The sequence below is a fragment of the Oncorhynchus nerka genome, linkage group LG22 (assembly GCF_034236695.1).
Source record: "Oncorhynchus nerka isolate Pitt River linkage group LG22, Oner_Uvic_2.0, whole genome shotgun sequence".
NCBI lineage: Eukaryota > Metazoa > Chordata > Actinopteri > Salmoniformes > Salmonidae > Oncorhynchus > Oncorhynchus nerka.
In genome coordinates, this window is record NC_088417.1 from 55,251,939 (window position 1) to 55,272,618 (window position 20,680).

Genomic DNA, 20,680 nt, shown 5'->3' on the forward strand with positions numbered 1-20,680 from the left:
AAAAATTAAAAAGTGTATCCGGTGCGAACGCAACCCGACGTCTTCATGGGCAGTGGGAGGGAGCAACAGCCTGTGTTTTTATTGGTATTTTGGAATGTCAAGTTGAATCCTGAGCTATGATTGGTTGCCTTGCCGTTTATATAGTAATGGTAGACTTATCCTTCCTTCTTTCTCTCACAACACACAAGGCGAAGAAAGGGAGGCTTCGCCATTGTTCAACTCCGATCAACATCAGCATCACCTTCGGTCAAATAATTAATTCGGTAAGTAAGAAATGGTTTAATTTAATAGTAATGTAATAATGAAAGCGTTTTTTAGTTCACCGTAATTTATTTTGCTGACCACAAGCAGGTACATTTTATATCCGGAAGACAAGGCTGGCTAACGTAAATTAACTACTTGGCCTTGTAGTTTTCATTATCACCTAGTCGACCAATTAAACCTTGTAAAACTTACCTAACTGATCTAGCTGTAACTCGGAATTACTGCAATATATTTACATTTTTCAATCATTTGGTATCATTTAACTGTTAACGTTGGGTAACTAGTTAGCTTTTAGTTGGCCTTTATTTGTTAATTAATCGGTCAACCTTTAATGTCGTGGTTAACACATCACAGCTAATAATTATTTGATTGATATTCGATCGACAGTTTCAAACAGTTGTCACTGCACTAGGTAACAACGTTTGTATGCGGTATACCAGGATATGGCGCGCGTCCACCCTCGTGGTCGGCCTAGTTCTAGAACGTTCTAGAGACTCGGCACCCCGCGTGATGTGACGCACATATGGACGTCCATAGTTCTTACTGAAGTGTAATACCGGTACATACCGGTATCTGTTGCTTAACTTGGTGTAGACATGAGCACATTATCTTGAATTAAACGTTTTATTGGTTAGTCGATACTTTAGTTTTGCTTACCTTACTCTCATAGGCATTTCGGGGGACAAATATGACTTTGGTTATTGTGTTATACCGTATGATCTCTTTATATCGATCTCTATTTTGAGCGTAGGACTTAAAATAAATGAATTTTGTTGTTTCTCTAGTCAATGGTATCAAATACACTTAACTTTTTGGGCGACCTGACCGTAATTCACATGCGAGTTATAGAGCTCTAATTGATATCTTAAAAGCGGTAGATCTGATATGGGTGCGCCATTTCTATGCTTCCAGGTCTGAAGTTTCCTTTCTGCTTCTACTTTCTTTTGTACCCCAGCTGAAAGTATTTTTGGCTTTGGAAAATAATTTAGTAGTTTCGATGGTGCGATCATTCTCTACCCTATAGTTGTTGACTAAACTATTTGGGGAAAATCTCAGTTTTGGCAACCAGGAAATGGCTGCGGTTTATGCTTAGTGGCTTTAAATTTAACATGTTAGTCCATCTTAAGTTGGGGTGGTCATATTGTTAGTGTTTCAAACTACTAATTGGTTGAATTATTTATATAATATTTCCCCTGTGAACTCAGTGCGCTCGTTGCCGTTTCTTGAGTTAAATCAGATACAGCCTGAAATAGTTTGTAACTTCAGATGGGTCCATTTCCTGCACATTTGAGAACATGTGGTAATTAACTACAATGACTAATTGCGCATCTACTTTCATGCCTGCCCCTAAGAGGCAAATGGCACTAGGTAGTGTCTGAGGTGCCAAAAATGTTAATCTTGAACTATCCCTGACAACCAACTTCAATGTAGCTACAAGGCGCAACTTGGTACAATTATTTCCTTTCTCACAACAATGACAGGAGTGGAGGTGTTTCGCTTTCAGTGAAGATGACCATGAGTCACAATCAGGACTCTGCCACACTACTTGACAATACAATGTCTCATCAATCTTACTCGGTTAGGTTGAGGAATACCATTGCAAATGTGAACACGAAATTAGCAGTTTTCAAAGACCTGTCCCGTCCCACATTGGAGCATTCCTAGGATGGTACTTGAGTCTGGCCTACAGGGGTAACTAATGTTTACAAATGACCTATGTATTTTGATGACCACATTGGTTTCTAGTGACTGCTGATTTGTTTACTGCGTTTGTTGTATTCTCGCATAGTGTCATTTGTTACCTGACACCATGCTGTTCTTCGTTGTCCAGGTAACATGTCTAAGGGACCAGCAGTCGGCATCGATCTCGGGACCACCTACTCCTGCGTGGGTGTGTTCCAGCATGGCAAGGTTGAAATCATTGCCAACGACCAGGGCAACAGGACAACGCCAAGCTATGTTGCCTTCACTGACTCTGAGAGGCTCATCGGTGATGCTGCCAAGAATCAGGTTGCCATGAACCCCTGCAACACAGTATTCGGTACGTTTTTACGTTCTGGTAATGTCTCCTAAAATAAGATTGGTGATTTATAGTTTTTGACTTTGTGGCAACGCTTGTTCAAACGCTTGTTCACTGTGATGAAGTTTACTCCTGCCATTCGTAGTTTCCACCAGAGGTTGAAAGACCAGAGATGGCCCAAAACCTTCCTTGGATGTCTGAGTGACACGCCATTTAACTCGCTTGACTCCATATCTCTGTAGAAAATGCTAAATTAACTGGTTGTCTTGTTGCAGATGCTAAGAGACTGATTGGCCGCAGGTTTGATGATGGAGTTGTTCAATCGGACATGAAGCATTGGCCCTTTGAAGTTATCAATGATTCTACTCGGCCTAAGCTCCAAGTTGAATACAAAGGAGAGACTAAGTCCTTCTACCCAGAAGAAATTTCATCTATGGTTCTGGTCAAGATGAAGGAGATTGCTGAGGCGTACCTTGGGAAAGTAAGTGTTGTGTGGCTGGTTCTGTAACAGGAGGTGTTGTGAGTTTACCATGACTGGTCTATTGGATTATTCAAATGCATGGACATTTTTTTTCTCCCTAGACTGTCAACAATGCTGTTGTTACTGTACCTGCCTACTTCAATGACTCCCAGCGCCAGGCAACCAAAGATGCTGGTACCATCTCGGGGCTGAATGTGCTGCGTATCATCAATGAGCCAACTGCTGCTGCCATTGCCTACGGCTTGGACAAGAAGGTTAACTCCATTACATTATATTTTTTCTGTTGAAAAGGACTGCAATGCAGTGCTTATTTGCTGTGATGAAGTTTACTCCTGCCATTCGTAGTTTCCACCAGAGGTTGAAAGACCAAAGATGGCCCAATACCTTCCTTGGATGTCTGAGCGAATATTTAGCCATGTCATAGATCAGGGCTTGCTTGTACTCGTTGCAAATACTGAATTTCTCTTCTGTTTCAGGTCGGTGCTGAAAGGAATGTCCTTATCTTTGATCTGGGTGGCGGCACCTTTGACGTGTCCATCCTGACCATCGAGGATGGTATCTTTGAGGTCAAGTCCACTGCTGGAGACACTCATCTGGGTGGAGAAGACTTTGACAACCGCATGGTCAACCACTTCATCGCGGAGTTCAAGCGCAAGTACAAGAAAGACATCAGCGACAACAAGAGGGCTGTTCGCCGTCTCCGCACCGCATGTGAGAGGGCAAAGCGCACCCTGTCCTCCAGCACCCAGGCCAGCATCGAGATCGACTCTTTGTACGAGGGAATCGACTTCTACACCTCCATCACCAGGGCTCGCTTTGAGGAGCTCAATGCAGACCTTTTCCGTGGCACCCTTGACCCAGTGGAGAAATCCCTCCGCGACGCCAAGATGGATAAAGCCCAGGTCCACGACATCGTCCTGGTCGGAGGCTCCACTCGTATCCCCAAGATCCAGAAACTGCTCCAAGATTTCTTCAACGGCAAAGAGCTCAACAAAAGCATCAATCCCGATGAAGCTGTGGCCTATGGCGCAGGTAAATCACTGATCATGTTTGCGCTGTTGCCAATGGGCTTCAATTATGAGCCTTAAATCAATAGTTTCGCTGTGATGAAGTTTACTCCTGCCATTCGTAGTTTCCACCAGAGGTTGAAAGACCAAAGATGGCCCAATACCTTCCTTGGATGTCTGAGCGACAATGGCACAGTGCATCTACAGTCATGTTTCTCAATGTGTCTAACCTCCCAATCTCATTTTCAGCTGTCCAGGCAGCCATACTCTCGGGTGACAAGTCTGAGAATGTCCAGGACCTGCTTTTGCTGGACGTCACACCCCTGTCCCTGGGTATTGAGACCGCTGGAGGTGTCATGACCGTCCTGATCAAACGTAACACCACCATCCCAACCAAGCAGACTCAGACCTTCACCACCTACTCAGACAACCAGCCTGGTGTGCTCATTCAGGTGAGCGGGGGCCTTCAAGAAATGTCAATTTCAGAGCAATGTTTCCTAATTCCTTTGGGCACTATCTGTGATGCTGTTTACTCCTGCCATTTGTAGTTTCCACCAGCGGCTGAAAGACAAATTGCCCAATACATTCCTTGGATGTCTTGATCGGCTTTTAGTGAAATGTACTTCTCATTTGAAGACCTGTATGTTTTGCTAATATTGACTGTATCCTCCAGGTGTATGAGGGTGAGAGGGCCATGACCAAGGATAACAACCTGTTGGGCAAGTTTGAGCTGACTGGAATCCCCCCTGCACCTCGTGGTGTTCCTCAGATTGAGGTCACATTTGACATCGATGCTAACGGCATCATGAACGTGTCTGCTGCAGACAAGAGCACTGGGAAGGAGAACAAGATCACCATCACCAATGACAAGGGTAATGTTGGATTTCATTGTAGTTTAACACTGGAAAGGGGGAATGGTTACTAGCCCCAATAGTTTTGCTGTGATGAAGTTTGATCCTGCCATTCGTAGTTTCCACCAGAGGTTGAAAGACCAAAGATGGCCCAATACCTTCCTTGGATGTCTGAGCGACAGATATAGTACAGGTGATTGTAGTTTAGGTCAAACATTGGTTGATTTGATTATTTTCCATTAGGTCGCTTGAGCAAGGAGGACATTGAGCGCATGGTCCAGGAGGCTGAGAAGTACAAGTGTGAGGATGATGTGCAGCGTGACAAGGTCTCATCTAAGAACTCCCTAGAGTCCTACGCTTTCAACATGAAGTCTACTGTGGAAGATGAGAAACTGCAGGGGAAGATCAGTGACGAGGACAAGACTAAGATTCTGGAGAAGTGCAACGAGGTCATCGGGTGGCTGGACAAGAACCAGGTAAGAATTTAATTGGGGTGACTTGTACTTTCTTGGACCACTTGCTGTGATGAAGTTTACTCCTGCCATTCGTAGTTTCCACCAGAGGTTGAAAGACCAAAGATGGCCCAATACCTTCCTTGGATGTCTGAGCGACTTAAAGTGAAATATATTGGTATTTTAAAGTTGTATGTTTTGCTAATTTTTTGCATTTCTCAGACTGCTGAGAAGGAAGAGTATGAGCACCACCAGAAGGAGCTGGAGAAGGTGTGCAACCCCATCATCACCAAGCTATACCAGGGTGCTGGTGGGATGCCCGGCGGTATGCCTGAGGGCATGGCTGGCGGATTCCCTGGAGCTGGTGGTGCTGCTCCTGGAGGTGGTGGATCATCTGGACCAACCATTGAGGAAGTCGACTAAACATTCCATTGTTTCTGAAACTACCTCCCCCTAACAAGCAAAGTTTGAAATGTGTTCTACCCTCTTGTGTCTGAGTCTCATGACTTGTCAAGGAGTGAAATTTGAAAAAGGTTGAGGGATCACATATTTTTCAACTTTGTTTGCTACACAACAGGGAACAGTAATTTTCTGTTAGCACAACTAAGCTGTCAAATTTCACATGTGTATTTTCTCAGTTGTCATCTGCCTTTGTCACAATGCCTTTAGGACAAAATAAAATGTACTGTGACCTTCCACCTTCTAAATGTTTGGGTCCTTTACACTACTTTGGATAAGGGAAGATGTTAGGAAGGGCCATATTTTGGTGAATATTGTCGTGACAAAGTTCAATCTTGCTTGTGGCTTCCCACAAACTTCCAGCTGCTAGACCAGTGTAAAGATGTCTTGAGGTCCTGCACCCATTCATACCTGGCCAATTTTTTTTTTATGTGGTACCAATTGCTTTGCATTAAGTGACTAATAAGTCATGTTGGTAAATTATCTTTGTGTGCCTAACCAAAGCCAAAAAGGCCCAATAAGGCCATTGTCACCTGGCCTATGGAAACATAAAATTGGTTAGTTAAATACAAGGACTGCCACTGCGTGAGATATAGTTTTAATAAACAAGATGTCAAACAATATCACTGCTTAATGCCCAGCGCTTAGCTGTCTCCTTGGTAAGCAAAATGAAGCTCATATGTGCTTGTTAATATCTTGCAATGTCTCCATTTCTGAGTTTTGGCATTTCCCCTGCCGGCTTAGAGGGAGGTCGTCATCGGGGTGACAAAGGACAGCCAAGCGCTAGTAAAGAAAGATTGAATAGATCAAACATGTTCACAACTTTACTTTTACAAATGCAGCCTTGTTTCACACTTGCATCATACCATTTAGTAAATGTGTAGTTGCATTCACACATGAATTTTCACAAGCCAGCGCTAGTATTAGGGCAATGTTACCCAAAACTGGGGAAGTAGAACAAGGGCTAAAATGCCATTGTTGTCCCTTTAAGAGTAATGCTCAGCATTCTATATATGTGGCAGGTAGCCTGAAAAGTTGCTGGTTTGAATCCCAGAGCTGACTTGGTAAATCTGTGCTATTGGACAAGGCACTTGGCCCTAATTGCTACTGTAAATCACTCTGGATAAGAGCATGTGTATTTCACTAAGTACGAACCTGTCTGAGGCTGCCTGTGCCAACGCAGATCTTGCCAATCCCCCACAGTGGCACCAGGAGGATGGAGGAGAGGGCCATGGCCCAGCCCAGTGCATAGGCCCAGTCTGGGTACATGTACCAGCGGTTAAACTTGAGAGGTTTATAGTCCACCATGTGTAAAATAAAGGAAGTCTGGTATGATATGGATTAAAAGCGAAGCACCCAATGAGTAAGACCTAGACTCAAGCCATAGCACAGACGATCCACGCAATTTACATGTAAAGGCAACGTTCCAGCGTGGGTGGAGGCTGTATACAGTAATGTTGGTTCAATCAGAAATTACCTTAAATGTCTAGCATATGTCTACTTTTATAAGATGTACAGCTTTAAATATTTACCACAAGCACCAATCTAACTCACCAGAGACACAAGTGGGGTGAAGTAACGCCAGCACAGTCTGAAGAGGACACACGGTCTCTGTGCAGTCATGTCCTTAATGGCATCCTCCATGTGATCTGCCCCTGAGGATTTTAAAACAGATTTATTGACAACTCACGCATAGCCACGGGAAGTAGTTTAGGGGTGGGGGTGCTTGCAGTCCTTTTTAGTAGCCGCTCATATCCAGAGCAACTTAGTGAATGCATACATTTTCATTCTGGTCCCCTGTGGGAATCGAACACGCAATCCTAGCAAAGCAAGTACCATGCTCGACCAACCGAGCCACATCACATCATAAACCACTTGATGTTTCAATGTACTCAATTGCTGTATTGTGCATTGCTGTTCTTCATGGTGATGGACCATCTACTACAGGTACAAACCTGGATGACCAGCCTATGTACAGACATCTATATCGGTCCACTAATACTAGTAAAGGCCCAGTGCTAGAGAGACATTTTTTATTCAGATTTTCTTCCCCACGGCTATAAACGCAAGTCCAGGAGACAATGAGAGAAAGGCAGTTTACAAACCAAATGATTACAAAAACTGAGTGGTTGTGTATAGTATAATGGGGCTTTTTCACCACTACAACTCTAGTGCTTGAGATGAAGGCTAAGACTCATGTTTTTCCACCATCGTGGCCGGGGTGAAAAAAAGGCTGCAGTCACAGTGGATTTACACTTACCAAAGATCCATCCCACTGCCAGTGACTCAAACACAGCCACAAAGAGAACACACGCTCCGCTGCAGCCGTAGTAATCAATGAGCTGGAACACAAAGATCCCACCCTGTAGATTAGAAGAACAAAAAATGTCCTTCAGAAATCAAGACTGGATGGTGTTCAGAGATAGATGGGAGAAGTTGAGGGAAGCTGAAGGATGGGACTAAAAACAAACAAAAGACCAAATACTTCCACCATAATTTGCAAATAAATTCATTAAAAATCCTACAATGTGATTTTCTGGATTTTTTATCTCACTTTGTCTGTCATAGTTGAAGTGTACCTATGATGACAATTACAGGCCTCTCATATTTTTAAGTGGGAGAAATTGCACAATTGGTGGCTGACTAAATACTTTTTTGCCCCATTGTATATATGTGTAAGCTGGAAGTAGACGCCTAATTTAACATGTGTAAATATTTGTATGAACATAAGATTCAACAACTGAGACATAAACTGAACAAGTTCCACAAACATGTGACAAACAGAAATGGAATAATGTGTCCCTGAACAAAGGGGAGGTCAAAATCAAAAGTAACAGTCAGTATCTGGTGTGGCCACCAGCTGCATTTAGTACTGCAGTGCATCTCTTCCTCATGGACTGCACCAGATTTGCCAGTTTTTGCTGTGAGATGTTACCCCACTCTTTCAACAAGGCACCTGCAAGTTCCCGGACATTTCTGCGGGGAATGGCCCTAGCCCTCACCCTCCAATCCAACAGGTCCCAGACGTGCTCAACGGGATTGAGATCCGGGCTCTTTTCTGGCCATGGCAGAACACTGACATTCCTGTCTTGCAGGAAATCAGACACAGAACGAGCAGTATGGCTGGTGGCATTGTAATGCTGGAGGGTCTGGTCAGGATAAGCCTGCAGGAAGGGTACCACATGACGGAGGAGGATGTCTTCCCTGTAACGCACAGCGTTGAGATTGCCTGCAATGACAACAAACTCCGGTGATGCTGTGACACACAGCCCCAGACCATGACGGACTCACCACCTCCAAATCAATCCCGCTCCAGAGTACAGGCCTCGGTGGAGCACGCATTCCTTCGACGATAAACGCGAATTCGACCATCACCCCTGGTGAGAAAAAACCGAGACTCGTCAGTGATGAGCACTTTTTGCCAGTCCTGTCTGGTCCAGTGACGGTGGGTTTGTGCACATAGGCGACGTTTTTGTCGGTGATGTCTGGTGAGGACCTGCCTTACAACAGGCCTACAAGCACTCAGTCCAGCCTCTCTCAGCCTATTGCGGACAGTCTGAGCACTGATGGGGGGATTGTGTGTTCTTGGTGTAACTCGGGCAGTTGTTGTTGCCATCCTGTACCTGTCCCGCAGGTGTGATGTTAGGATGTACCGATCCTGTGCAGGTGTTGTTACACGTGGTCTGCCACTGCGAGGACAATCAGCTGTCCGTCTTGTCTCCCTGTCGTGCTTTCTTAGGAGTCTGACAGTACGAATATTGCAATTTATTTCCCTGGCCACATCTGCAGTCCTCATGCCTCCTTGCAGCATGATTAAGGCACGTTCATGCAGATGAGCAGGTACCCTGGGCATCTTTCTTTCGTTGTTTTTCAGAGTCAGTAGAAAGGCCTCTTTAGTGTCCTAAGTGTCTTGGAAAGTTCTCGCATGGAATAGTCTTCATTTCTCAGACCAAGAATAGACGAGTTATAAAAGAAAGTACTTTGTTTCTGGCCATTTTGAGCTTGTAATCGAACCCACAAATGCTAACGCTCCAGATACTCAACTAGTCTAAAGAAGGCCAGTTTTATTGCTTCTTTAATAAGAACAACAGTTTTCAGCTGTGCTAACATAATTTCAAAAGGGTTTTCCAATGATCAATTAGCCTTTAAAAATGATAAACTTGGATTAGCTAACACAACATGCCATTGGAACACATGAGTGATGGTTGCTGATAATGGGCCTTTGTACACCTATGTAGATATTCCATAAAACATCTGCCGTTTCCAGCTACAATAGTCATTTACAACATTAACAATGTCTACACTGTATTTCTGATCAATTTGATGTTATTTTAATGGACAAAAAATGTGCTTTTCTTTAAAAAACAAGGACATTTCTCAGTGACCCCAAACTTTTGAACGGAAGTGTATATATACCCCAAAAATATATGAGGGATTGGAAATGTTGCAGACAATTACATTTATGGAAGCCACAATCTGTCTGCAATATTAAAGCTGATCCTATTGATATTCATATGTGAAGTGTAGAATCAGAGATCGAGCACATGGAAGCAATCATACACAATATCACTGAAGATAGCTAGATTAATGAAGTCAGTAAATCAACACTGTGGTCATTGCAACACTTCCAGATTTTTTATTTTTTTATTTAACCTTTATTTAACTAGGCAAGTCAGTTAAGAACAAATTCTTATTTACAATGACGACCTGCTGTTATGAAACATTCTTTACCTTGGTCTGGGCCTAGTGTGCACGCCTGTGTGCGGAGGGCAGGACTTTATCATTTACCTCACCTGCACAGAAGTTCTATTTTTTTCTTTGACCTTTTCCTTACACTCTATTATGTACAGTTAAAATAAACTCATTATCATTCTGGACATTGTCTAAAACAGTTGATTAGGAGCTAATTCAATGTCTCACCTCTGTGATCAGAGTCAGCTGTATAAGGAAGCAGGAGAGACAGAAGAGGAGCACAAAGCCCTCTCGATATCGGGGCCTTCGCAGTGTAACAGGAAATAAGTCTGTGAAAGATGTTATCACTCCCTCCATTATGACAAACTAAAATAGAAAAGGAAGATAAAAGTGACATCAAGATACAATACATTGTGGGATCAACACAACCCATTTTTTTTTATCAACCCTTGCATGTAGACCACATCCAGCTAACAAAGTTTGGTTCCCAGGACGTTGTGGGAAAGTTATTTGTCAAATAACCAAAAGAGAACCTTAAGGGAATGTTACAAGAACATTCTGTGTTGGCTGGGCATGGTCTTTAGGTATGGTAAATAACCTGTGTGTCAATTCCCAGCAGAAGAAGCATAATGAAGAAGCAGACCGTCCAGAGCTGTGGCAAGGGCATCATGGCTGCTGCCTGGGGGAAGGCGATGAATGCCAAACCAGGACCTAGGAGCAACAGTAAACAAGAATTGGAGGAAAATAACTTAATAACTATGCTCTTAGCATATGATACAGATGCAGTTTTTTGTGTGCATGTCATGGCACAGTATGCTACAACATTATGGATTGTTATCAGTGCCAATTCTAAAATGCAATGAAGAATTGGAATGTAAAAAGTAGAAATGCAGTGCATGTATCCTCAATTGGAATGTGAAAATGATAAATGTAAATGTTTTAAATGCTCAATTGGAATGTGAAAATGGTAAATGCATTTATCATTTTCACATTCATATTGAGCATTTAAGCATTGCATTTAAGACACTAATTATAACCCTAAATAATGCTGTGACATGCTGAACTGACTGCATCCGTAAAGAAAATTGACACGTTTTTAACAAGCACAAAGCTGTAACAGAAGGCCACTGTGACGGCCACACCATACCTGACTCTGCCACCATCGCGACAGAAACACCCTGTTTCTGTGCCATGAATCCCAGCACCGAGAAGACTGCAAATCCAGCCACAAAACTGGTACAACCATTCAGCAGACACAGCCAAAAGCTGTCCCTGAATGGACATAAAATAAAATATGCTAATTATAACTGTGCTCAAACTAATAAAATTGGAATAAGTTGTTCTTTATTAAATTCTACATATCCATTGAAGTATAGATGTTTTAAGAAACAAAATGTATTGTTAAAACTGAACAGTCTTACATGTAGCAGTTATTGTTGTATTTGTTGAAGCTTCCCAAAACAGTTTGACTTCCCCGTCCAATACAGTAGGAGAAGAACACCTGCGTTCCTGCTTCCATCCAGACCTGGTTGGCGAGAGATTCATTAGTGCATGTAGAAATTCGACAGCACGAAATTGAGAAGTGGAATGCAAAGACTTGATCATATTTAGCTTGGAACTTGTCCTTCAATGAATGTGCAAATGAAAAGGTGCAAATGTTTACTTGGGGGTCTGCAAGGCGGACTGGGTCTGGATACAGGTAAAACTGAATCCCCTCCCAAGCTCCAGGTAAAGTCAACCCTCTCACCAGCAACACGAAGAGCATCAGATAGGGAAATGTGGCAGTGAAATACACCACCTAATGAAATGGACCAGTATGGACAAAAACAAAACTTACCACCATAGCACAATTACCACCTGTACCTAAACAATCAGATTTATGGTAGTTCCATGGATGTGTGAAGTAATTTAACATTTACTGGTGTAATCATGTGTAGTAGTAAGATATACATAAACTCTTATACAGACCTTTCCTGAGTACCTGATTCCTTTCCAGACACAGAAGTAGCAGACAGCCCAACAGGCGAGGAGACAGAGCATCAGCTCCCATCTTACACTGCCTACCTCTTCAATGCCTCCAGAGATAGCCAACACACGACGCCTGGGGGAGGGCAACAGAAGCCCCGTTTATACCTGGTGACTAGTCAAGCCCGTGCTCTCACTTTTGTTAGTGTTACATGGAACAATGTTGCAAATGTTTGTTTCCTAGATACTTTTGTGGACACAATCTATCAGCCATTTTGGAAACAGTGAGTAGCCTAGCCACAGTTTTTATTTTGAAGCCTTTGCCAGTGCCACACAGTTAGGTTGGAGATTCGTAACTGCGTCGAGAGGTCGCCTACACATGATAGTCAGCAATACAATTCATAGAAGCCATGCAAGTAAGAGATGTTTTCTATTGGGGACTTTATGTTGAGTCAATATGGTAGACTGCTAGCATTGTGATGCCTGGTCTAATGTATGAATGAAGCCAGAGAGTTAATGTTTGTTTTATACAGCTATTTTCACCTGCTTATTTTGTGTTTTTCCATTACTGCAGCATATAAATTGTTATTACTTGTCCGAGTTCTCATATTATTATTTTTTCTTGGGAATTGGGAAATATCGGGATTCTGGTTACCGGCGAACATGCGTCCTTTGTTCTGATCTTATCCACATTCTGATTGTGCCCACATTTTTAGACATGGGTCTATACATGGTATGCTGTCCACTGTGTCCAAATTGTGAACAGATTTCCTGGTCTCTCCCTGTATGCAAATTATTTGCCAGATATTACTTGAAATTGTTTATTTTATTTTAGGACATAGGCCTATATTGATTTCATAAATGGTGTCACCTGACAATGATTTTAGAGGTCGGGATAATGATGATTTAAATGGTTTCACTGTCCATATCCATCTTGTAAGAAATCCAGACACAATGCCTGACTTCCTCCGGAGGTGGTCAGAAAGATCAATGCGTCTTTTAATCATCTTAATCTGTCTAAAAATGTGGGCACAATCAGCCTATGGACAAGATGAGGACAAAGGACACATGTTAGCACCAGGTATAAACAGGGATAGAGGGAGACTTTCAGTTCAAGCTACATTTAAGTTGCATCTGAAATGTTACCCTATTCTCTATATCATGCAATACATTTGACATACGGGCACTGGACAAAAGTTGTGCACTATTTTTTATTCTAGGGAATAGGTGCCATTTCAGATACTGTACATCATTTTAGTGTAAGATAATTATTAAAGGGAGGTCTTGCAGAGTTTTCATATACAGTATTTATCTTATGCTGCTTTGTGTTGTGTGGGGCAGGCTACTTACTCCCAGAACTCAGTGGCAGCAGAAGTAGTGGTGATGTTGGAGGTACAGTTGGCAGTATGGTTTAGTGAAGTGAAATCCACACATTGATCTAATCAAAAAGTAATTAAAGTCAAATGGAATTCTCTCCCAAAAACATATATACAGTAACTTTGTGTATGTATCATTGTTTTCTGGTAAAATATAACCTGTTTTACCCCCATGCAGAGAATGTAGGCCTACCAACCTGTGTTCCAGGTGTTACCACAGCTGGCCCAGGGTAGCTGAGAACTGAAAGAGAACACCAGGTAGAAGAGAGTCCAGGCCAGGATCACGAGGTAAATGATAGAGTCATAGGTCAGGATGAGAAGCTCTGCCCTGCCAACACCTGTGGAGAATTAACAGGTAATATGAGGTGGGACATTAAAGGGATTGTTCACTCAAATTACAAAATTAAATATTGGTTTATTTTCTCTGCATAAGTCTTTGGACCAGGAAAAAGTATGGATTGCTTACAGGGTATTGATAACAATGTGTAATTTGGTAATTTGGGTGAATTATCCCTTTAACCTTTTTGCCTGTAGTAGAATGAAGGAGTATAGCAACATCTCACCTTCAGCAAGCGGACATAAGCTCCTCCAGCATGTGACAATGCCCTGTTGGGTGTACTGACCAATTGATGTCTCGAGAAGGAACAGAGGAAGACCACATAGCCCAACGTACAGCAGGTAGGGCACAAGGAAGGCACCTAAGAACAGACATATATAAATATGTATGTTGTGAACTCGCAATATAGGCAGGCTACTAGTGATTTTGTGCCCTACAGACCCTAATCAAGCTCCCTTTTTAACTTATATTCATACTGGTAACTGGTATCTTTACTTAACCCACTTTTTAAAGCAATATAGATCTTTCTATTAATTAAAGGGCCAATGTGTGATATGGGATAAACATTTCAAAATGGTTTAAACGAAAATAAAAAACTTTTTATGTAGTTTCAAGAGTGTGCTTACAGGAATAAAATGAAAAATATGGCAAATTGGTCAATAACTCCTAACAACGACAAAGGCCTAGAACTATACAGTGCCTTCAAAAAATATTCACACCCCTTGACCTTTTCCACATTTTGTTGTGATACAGCATGAATTAGAAATGTATTAAATTTAGATTTTGTGTCACTGGCCTACACACAATGCGCCATAATGTCAAAGTGGAATCATGTTTCTATACATTTTTACAAAGTAATTAAAACAGAAAGGCTAAAATGTCTTGAGTCAATAAGTATTCAACCCCTTTGTTACGGCAAGCCTAAATATGTTCAGGAGTAGACATTTGCTTAACAAGTCACATAAGTTGCATGGCCTCTGTGTGCAATAATAGTGTTTAACATGCTTTGTGAATGACTGCCTCATCTCTGTGCGCCACACATACAGATATCTGTCAGGTCCCTTAGTCGAGTAGTGAATTTCAAACACAAAGACCAGGGAGGTTTTCCAATGCCTCGCAATGAAGGAAACCTATTGGTAGTTGGGTAAAACAATTATCTGGGATTTCACCATGAGGCCAATGGTGACTTTAAAACAGTTACAGTGTTCAATTGCTGTGACAGGAGAAAACTGAGGATGAATCAACAACATTGATTCAAATGACAGAGTGAAAAGAAGGAAGCATGTACAGAATAAAAATATTCCATAACATGCATTCTGTTTGCAATAAGGCACTAAAGTAAAACTGCAACACATTTTTTTTTTAATGAACTTTATGTCCAGAATACGAAGCGTTATGTTTGGGGCAAATCCAGCACAACACATCACTGAGTACCACTTCATATTTTCAAGCATGGTGGTGGTGGCATCATGTAATGGGTATGCTTGTGATAAGCAAGGACTAGGGATTTTTTGGGGGATAAAAAGAAACAGAATTGTGCTAAGTACAGGCAAATTCCCAGAGGAAAACCTGGTTCAGTCTGCTTTCCAACAGACACTGGCAGACAAATTCACCTTTCAGCAGGCCAATAACCTAAAACATATGGTGAAATATATACTGGAGTTTCTTACCAAGACAGCATTGACTGTTCCTGAGTGGCCTAGTTACAGTTTTGACATAAATCGGCTTGAAAATCTATGGCAAGACTTGAACATGGCTGTCTTGCAAACATCAACAACCAACATGACAGAGCTTGAATAATTTTTTCAAGAATAATGTGCAAAGACTGTACAATCCAAATAAAATATGGAATAAGTCAAGTTGTATGAATACTTTCTGAAGGCATTGTGTCCTTTAACATTCCAGGTGTAACATGGACACAAATGTATTTGTCCTGTCATTTCATTGCCTGATCACAAGATAATTTGTGAATAAGCGTACTAAGCTACTGTGTCCTGGGTTGTCATTCTAAATATCCTGAATAATGGAAGCAAAAGGCGTTGGGTATGTTTGCACACAGGTTAGCGTTTCTCATCATGAATCTTTGATCTTGAGGAAGCTTGGTAACTAGCTGGCACAGCCAGTCATAAAAACTGATTTTAAACCTAACAGTTACCTTAACCTTAAACACACTGCTAACTCCAATGCCAAACCTTAAATTAAGACCAATAAGCTCATTTTGGTTTTCAGACATTTTTACGATATAGACCATTTTGACTTTGCAGCTCGCCGCTCAGTTCTGCCTCCCGGACAAGACTCATGACAATAAACGTTAACCTGCGTCCTACACAATTGCACACAGCTAGACTCTGTGTCCAAGCCGACTCATAGAAACATGAAAACATTACCTCATTACCTTTATGCTTTCTCTGTAAAAAATCTTTCTAGACCCCCCAGACAATAGCAAATGATCAACTTCAATGAACAAAATTACGTTGAACATACGTATTTTACGGAGGTTAAACTCGCATTCATTTTCGGTTGTAAACGAAAGTTGAAAAGTACAGTACCAGTCAAAAGTTTGGAGACACCTACTCATTCAAGGGTTTTTCTTTATTTTTACTATTTTCTACATTGTAGAATAATAGTGAAGACATCTAAACTATGGACTCATGTAGTAACCCAAAAGTGTTACACAAATCAACAAATATTTTATATTTGAGATTCTTCAAAGTAGCCACCCTTTGCATTGATGACAGCTTTGCACACTCTTGTCATTCTCTCAACCAGCTTCATGAGGTAGTCACCTTGAAGGCATTTCAATTAAACAGGTGTGCCTTGTTAAAAGTTCATTTGTAGAATTTATTTCCTTCTTAATGCGTTTGAGCCAATCAGTTGTGTTGTGACAAGGTAGGGGTGGTATACAGAAGATAGCCCTATTTGGTAAAATACCAAGTTCATATTATGGCAAGAACAGCTCAAATAATCAAAGAGAAATGGACAGTCCATCATTACTTTAAGACATGAAGGTCAGTCAATCCAGAAAATGTCAAGAACTTTGAATGTTTCTTCAAGTGCAGTTGCAAAAACTTTTCAAGCGCTATGATCAATCTGGCACTCATGAGGACTGCCACTGGAAAGGAAGACCCAGAGTTACCTCTGCTACAGAGGATAAGTTCATTAGAGTTACCAGCCTCAGAAATTGCAGCCCAAATATATGTTTCACATTGTTCAAGTAACAGACACATCTGAACATCAACTGCATGAATCAGACTTTCATGGTCGAATTGCTGCAAAAAAAAGCACTACTAAAGGACACCAATAATAAGAAGAGACTTGCTTGGGCCAAGAAACATGAGCTATGAACATTAGACCAATGTAAATCTGTCCTTTGGTCTGATGAGTCCAAATTTTAGATTTTTGTTTCCAACCACCGTGTCTTTGTGAGACGCAGAGTAGGTGAATAGATGATCCCCACATGAGATTCCCACCGTGAAGCATGGAGGAGGAGTTGCGATGAAAGATATCAGTTTTTCTCTGTGGATGGTTTGTCAACTGACAAATCAACTGTAAATTTCAGGTGTTCCTCAAGGTTCCGTTTTAGGACCACTATTGTTTTCACTATATATTCTACGTCTTGGTGATGTCATTCGGAAACATAATGTTAACCTTCACTGCTATGTGGATGACACACAGCTATACATTTCGATGAAACATGGTGAAGCCCCCAAATTGCCTTCCCTGGAAGTCTGTGTTTCAGACATAAGGAAGTGGATGGCTGCAAATGTTCTACCTTTAAACTCGGACAAAACGGAGATGCTTGTTCTAGGTCCCAAGAAACAAAGAGATCTTCTGTTGAATCTGACAATTAATTTTGATGGTTGTACAGTCGTCTTAAATAAAACTGTGAAGGACCTCGGCGTTACTCTGGACGCTGATCTCTCTTTTGACGAACATATCAAGACTGTTTCAAGGACAGCTTTTTTCCAACATTGATCTGATCCAACAAAATCAGAAACTTTCTGTCCAAAAATGATGCAGAAAAATTAATCCATGCTTTTGTCACTTCTAGGTTAGACTACTGCAATGCTCAAGGTTTTACTGCTAACCTACAAAGCATTACATAGGCTTGCTCCTACCTATCTTTCCGATTTGCTCCTGCCGTACATACCTACACGTACGCTATGGTCACAAGACGTAGGCCTCCTTTATGTCCCTAGAATTTCTAAGCAAACAGCTGGAGGCAGGGCTTTCTCCTATATATCTCCATTTTTATGGAATGGTCTGCCTACCCATGTGAGAGACGCAGACTCGGTCTCAACCTTTAAGTCTTTATTGAAGACTCATGTCTTCAGTAGGTCCTATGATTGAGTGTCGTCTGGCCCAAGAGTGTGAAGGTGAACGGAAAGGCACTGGAGCAACGAACCGCCCTTGCTGTCTCTGCTTGGTCGGTTCCCCGCTCTCCACTGGGATTCTCTGCCTCTAACCCTATTACAGGGGCTGAGTCACTGGCTTACTGGTGCTCTTCCATGCTGCCCCACTTGAGTGGGTTGAGTCACCGACATGATCTTCCTGTCCGGGTTGGCGCCCCCCCCCTTGGGATTGCCGTGGCGGAGAGCTTTGTGGGCTATTCTCTGCCTTCTCTCAGGATGGTAAGTTGGTGGTTGAAGATATCCCTCTAGTGGTGTGGGGGACTGTGCTTTGGCAAAGTGGGTGGGGTTATATCCTGCCTGTTTGGCCCTGTCCGGGGGTATCGTCGGATGGGGTCACAGTGTCTCCCGACCCCTCCTGTCTCAGCCTCCAGTATTTATGCTGCAGTAGTTTATGTGTCGGGGGGCTAGGATCAGTCTGTTATATCTGGAGTATTTCTCCTGTCTTATCTGGTGTCCTTTGTGAATTCAAGTATACTCTCTCTAATTCTCTCTCTCTCTTTCTCTCTCTCGGAGGACCTGAGCCCTAGGACCATGCTTCAGGACTACCTGGCCTAATGACTCCTTGCTGTCCCCAGTCCACCTGGCTGTGCTGCTGCTCCAGTTTCAACTGTTCTGCCTGCGGCTATGGGACCGTGACCTGTTCACCAGACGTGCTACCTGTCCCAGACCTGCTGTTTTCAACTCTCTAGAGACAGCAGGAGCGGTAGAGATACTCTGAATGATCGACTATGAAATGCCCACTGACATTTACTCCTGAGGTGCTGACCTGTTGCACCCTCGACAACCACTGTGATTATTATTATTTGACCCTGCTGGTCATCTATGAACATTTGAACATCTTGGCCATGTTCCGTTATAATCTCCACCCGGCACATCCAGAAGAGGACTGGCCACTCCTCATAGCTTGGTTCCTCTCTAGGTTTCTTCCTAGGTTCTGGCCTTTCTAGGGAGTTTTTCCTAGCCACCGTGCTTCTACACCTGCATTGCTTGCTGTTTGGGGTTTTAGGCTGGGTTTCTGTACAGCACCTTGTGACATCAGCTGATTGTAGAAGGGCTTTATAAATAAATTTGAATTTGAATTTAAAAAACTGTCAGACAGCAAGGTCCATGGTTCATTCAGGGTTGAAGTTAAATGTCTAAGTCAATTGTTAAATGCTCAACATTGCCCTAGTATCTGTGTGTTAGAGATTTGTCGACGATGAGTGTGACGTGTTTCCTTTCTAATGCCCACAAAGCTCCAATTCAAACTTCCATTAGACAGCTCTGCAAGCGTTATAATGTCAAAATACGTTTGTTCCTCACCAAATATTACTGTTACTCACTATCTTCATTTACTCCAGTTATGGCTGGTATGTACCTCCAAAAAAGGTCTTAATAAAAGCCTGAAAATATTCCTAAATTGCTCAGTGAAGCTCCATATTTGGTGAGTAAGGAACGTATTTTGACATTATAACGCTTGCAGAGCTGTCTAATGGGAGTTTGAATCTGAGCTTCCTAGCCATTAGAGAGGAGAAACACCATAGTCATTGTCGACATCTCTAACACAGATGCTGGAGCAACTTAATGTATAAAACGACAAATAACACTGTCAAAAATGTAAGGAAAGAAAGGTAGTGTTTTATGTCACATGATTTTTGCCAAATCTGTGAAAACTCCAACCGTGAGAAAGGGTGTAAACATAGGTTTTGGTTAAACTATGTTCCCTCTTTAAATCTTAATGTTGTAACATTAAACAAGTTACAGATTTTGATCAATTACTTTGTAACAGCCCTAAAAAGATGTCCACTACAATAAATCCTCACCTCCACCCTAATTTATAGAACGACCCATATGGGGGATTCCCCAAATATAACTCACCTCCACCGTTCTTATAGCAGAGATAGGGGAACCTCCATACATTTCCCAGGCCGACCACGTTACCACAAACTGTGAGGAGGAACTCTGTTTTAGAGCTCCACTGTTCCCTCTTCCCTTCCTGAGTCTCCACATTCATTCTCTTTTTTTGTCCTGTAGTATCCACTGATCTCTAACTTGGTGTTCGCTATTCAGAATATACTGGAACTCTCGTTGTGTCACCACCCTACCACTGGATCTGTAGTAAGTGAGGAGGATATGCTACTTCTGGGTTCTCTTCCAGTGGCCTGGGTTCAACATCTCACTATGGGACATACCCTCGTGCAGGTCATTCGCTGAAGTCTTATTCAATCACGCCTCTAACAGGCCAATTAGGGCATTGTGAGTTAAGCCCCACCAGTCTATATAACACCATGCATTGCCCTGGTTCCCCTCATTTTTCGCCTCTGTTGAATCTGAACCTGTTTAAGAGCTTTTTAAAGAAAACCTAGCTCTCAAGCTTAACTGTTC

General features: G+C 42.2%; 2 protein-coding genes and 5 non-coding genes across 10 annotated transcripts; 6 read left to right on the plus strand and 1 right to left on the minus strand.

The window, feature by feature from the left end:
* The first annotated feature begins 156 nt into the window (after positions 1-156).
* On the plus strand, positions 157-5,771 carry LOC115105375 (heat shock cognate 70 kDa protein). The gene is given in 10 exon segments (XM_029627341.2): positions 157-263; positions 2,096-2,305; positions 2,560-2,765; positions 2,867-3,019; positions 3,242-3,797; positions 4,022-4,224; positions 4,446-4,644; positions 4,867-5,099; positions 5,298-5,402; positions 5,404-5,771. Coding segments are annotated over 9 exon segments (1,989 nt in total). The 5' UTR covers positions 157-263; positions 2,096-2,100; the 3' UTR covers positions 5,533-5,771.
* Positions 2,396-2,489, plus strand: LOC115108812 (small nucleolar RNA SNORD14). Its single transcript, XR_003860402.1, has one exon. It is a non-coding gene; the product is annotated as a small nucleolar RNA SNORD14 (small nucleolar RNA).
* Positions 3,077-3,170, plus strand: LOC115108816 (small nucleolar RNA SNORD14). The gene has a single exon (XR_003860406.1). It is a non-coding gene; the product is annotated as a small nucleolar RNA SNORD14 (small nucleolar RNA).
* LOC115106071 (small nucleolar RNA SNORD14) lies at positions 3,864-3,957 on the plus strand. The gene has a single exon (XR_003859985.1). It is a non-coding gene; the product is annotated as a small nucleolar RNA SNORD14 (small nucleolar RNA).
* On the plus strand, positions 4,709-4,802 carry LOC115106051 (small nucleolar RNA SNORD14). Its single transcript, XR_003859968.1, has one exon. It is a non-coding gene; the product is annotated as a small nucleolar RNA SNORD14 (small nucleolar RNA).
* LOC115106050 (small nucleolar RNA SNORD14) lies at positions 5,141-5,234 on the plus strand. Its single transcript, XR_003859967.1, has one exon. It is a non-coding gene; the product is annotated as a small nucleolar RNA SNORD14 (small nucleolar RNA).
* Positions 5,634-20,457, minus strand: LOC115105376 (sodium- and chloride-dependent GABA transporter 2-like). Of its 4 annotated transcripts, none has more exons than XM_029627346.2 (14): positions 20,174-20,455; positions 14,131-14,265; positions 13,765-13,905; positions 13,542-13,629; positions 12,195-12,327; positions 11,890-12,024; positions 11,648-11,751; positions 11,374-11,498; positions 10,825-10,937; positions 10,455-10,592; positions 7,795-7,897; positions 7,089-7,189; positions 6,690-6,793; positions 5,634-6,317 (listed from the first exon to the last, which is right to left on the minus strand). In XM_029627346.2, the coding sequence occupies exons 1-14, from the start codon at positions 20,307-20,309 to the stop codon at positions 6,275-6,277; spliced, it is 1,599 nt and encodes a 532-aa protein (XP_029483206.1). In that variant the 5' UTR covers positions 20,310-20,455; the 3' UTR covers positions 5,634-6,274. The 4 variants fall into 4 exon arrangements, with proteins under 4 accessions (XP_029483206.1, XP_029483204.1, XP_029483202.1 ...); XM_029627344.2 differs by having other exon boundaries at positions 6,690-6,818; XM_029627342.2 differs by having other exon boundaries at positions 6,690-6,860.
* Positions 20,458-20,680: the final 223 nt, after the last annotated feature.

What these genes read in the sequence shown, in the direction of transcription:
- LOC115105376 (XM_029627342.2), bottom strand. Translation starts at nt 20,309, where the DNA reads ATGAATGTGGAGACTCAGGAAGGGAAGAGGGAACAGTGGAGCTCTAAA. An exon ending in CTTATGTCCGCTTGCTGAAG is followed by an intron (nt 13,906 to 14,130) that starts GTGAGATGTTGC and finishes AATTCTCCACAG; the next exon opens with GTGTTGGCAGGGCAGAGCTT. An exon ending in GCTGCCACTGAGTTCTGGGA is followed by an intron (nt 12,328 to 13,541) that starts GTAAGTAGCCTG and finishes GCCCTCCCCCAG; the next exon opens with GCGTCGTGTGTTGGCTATCT.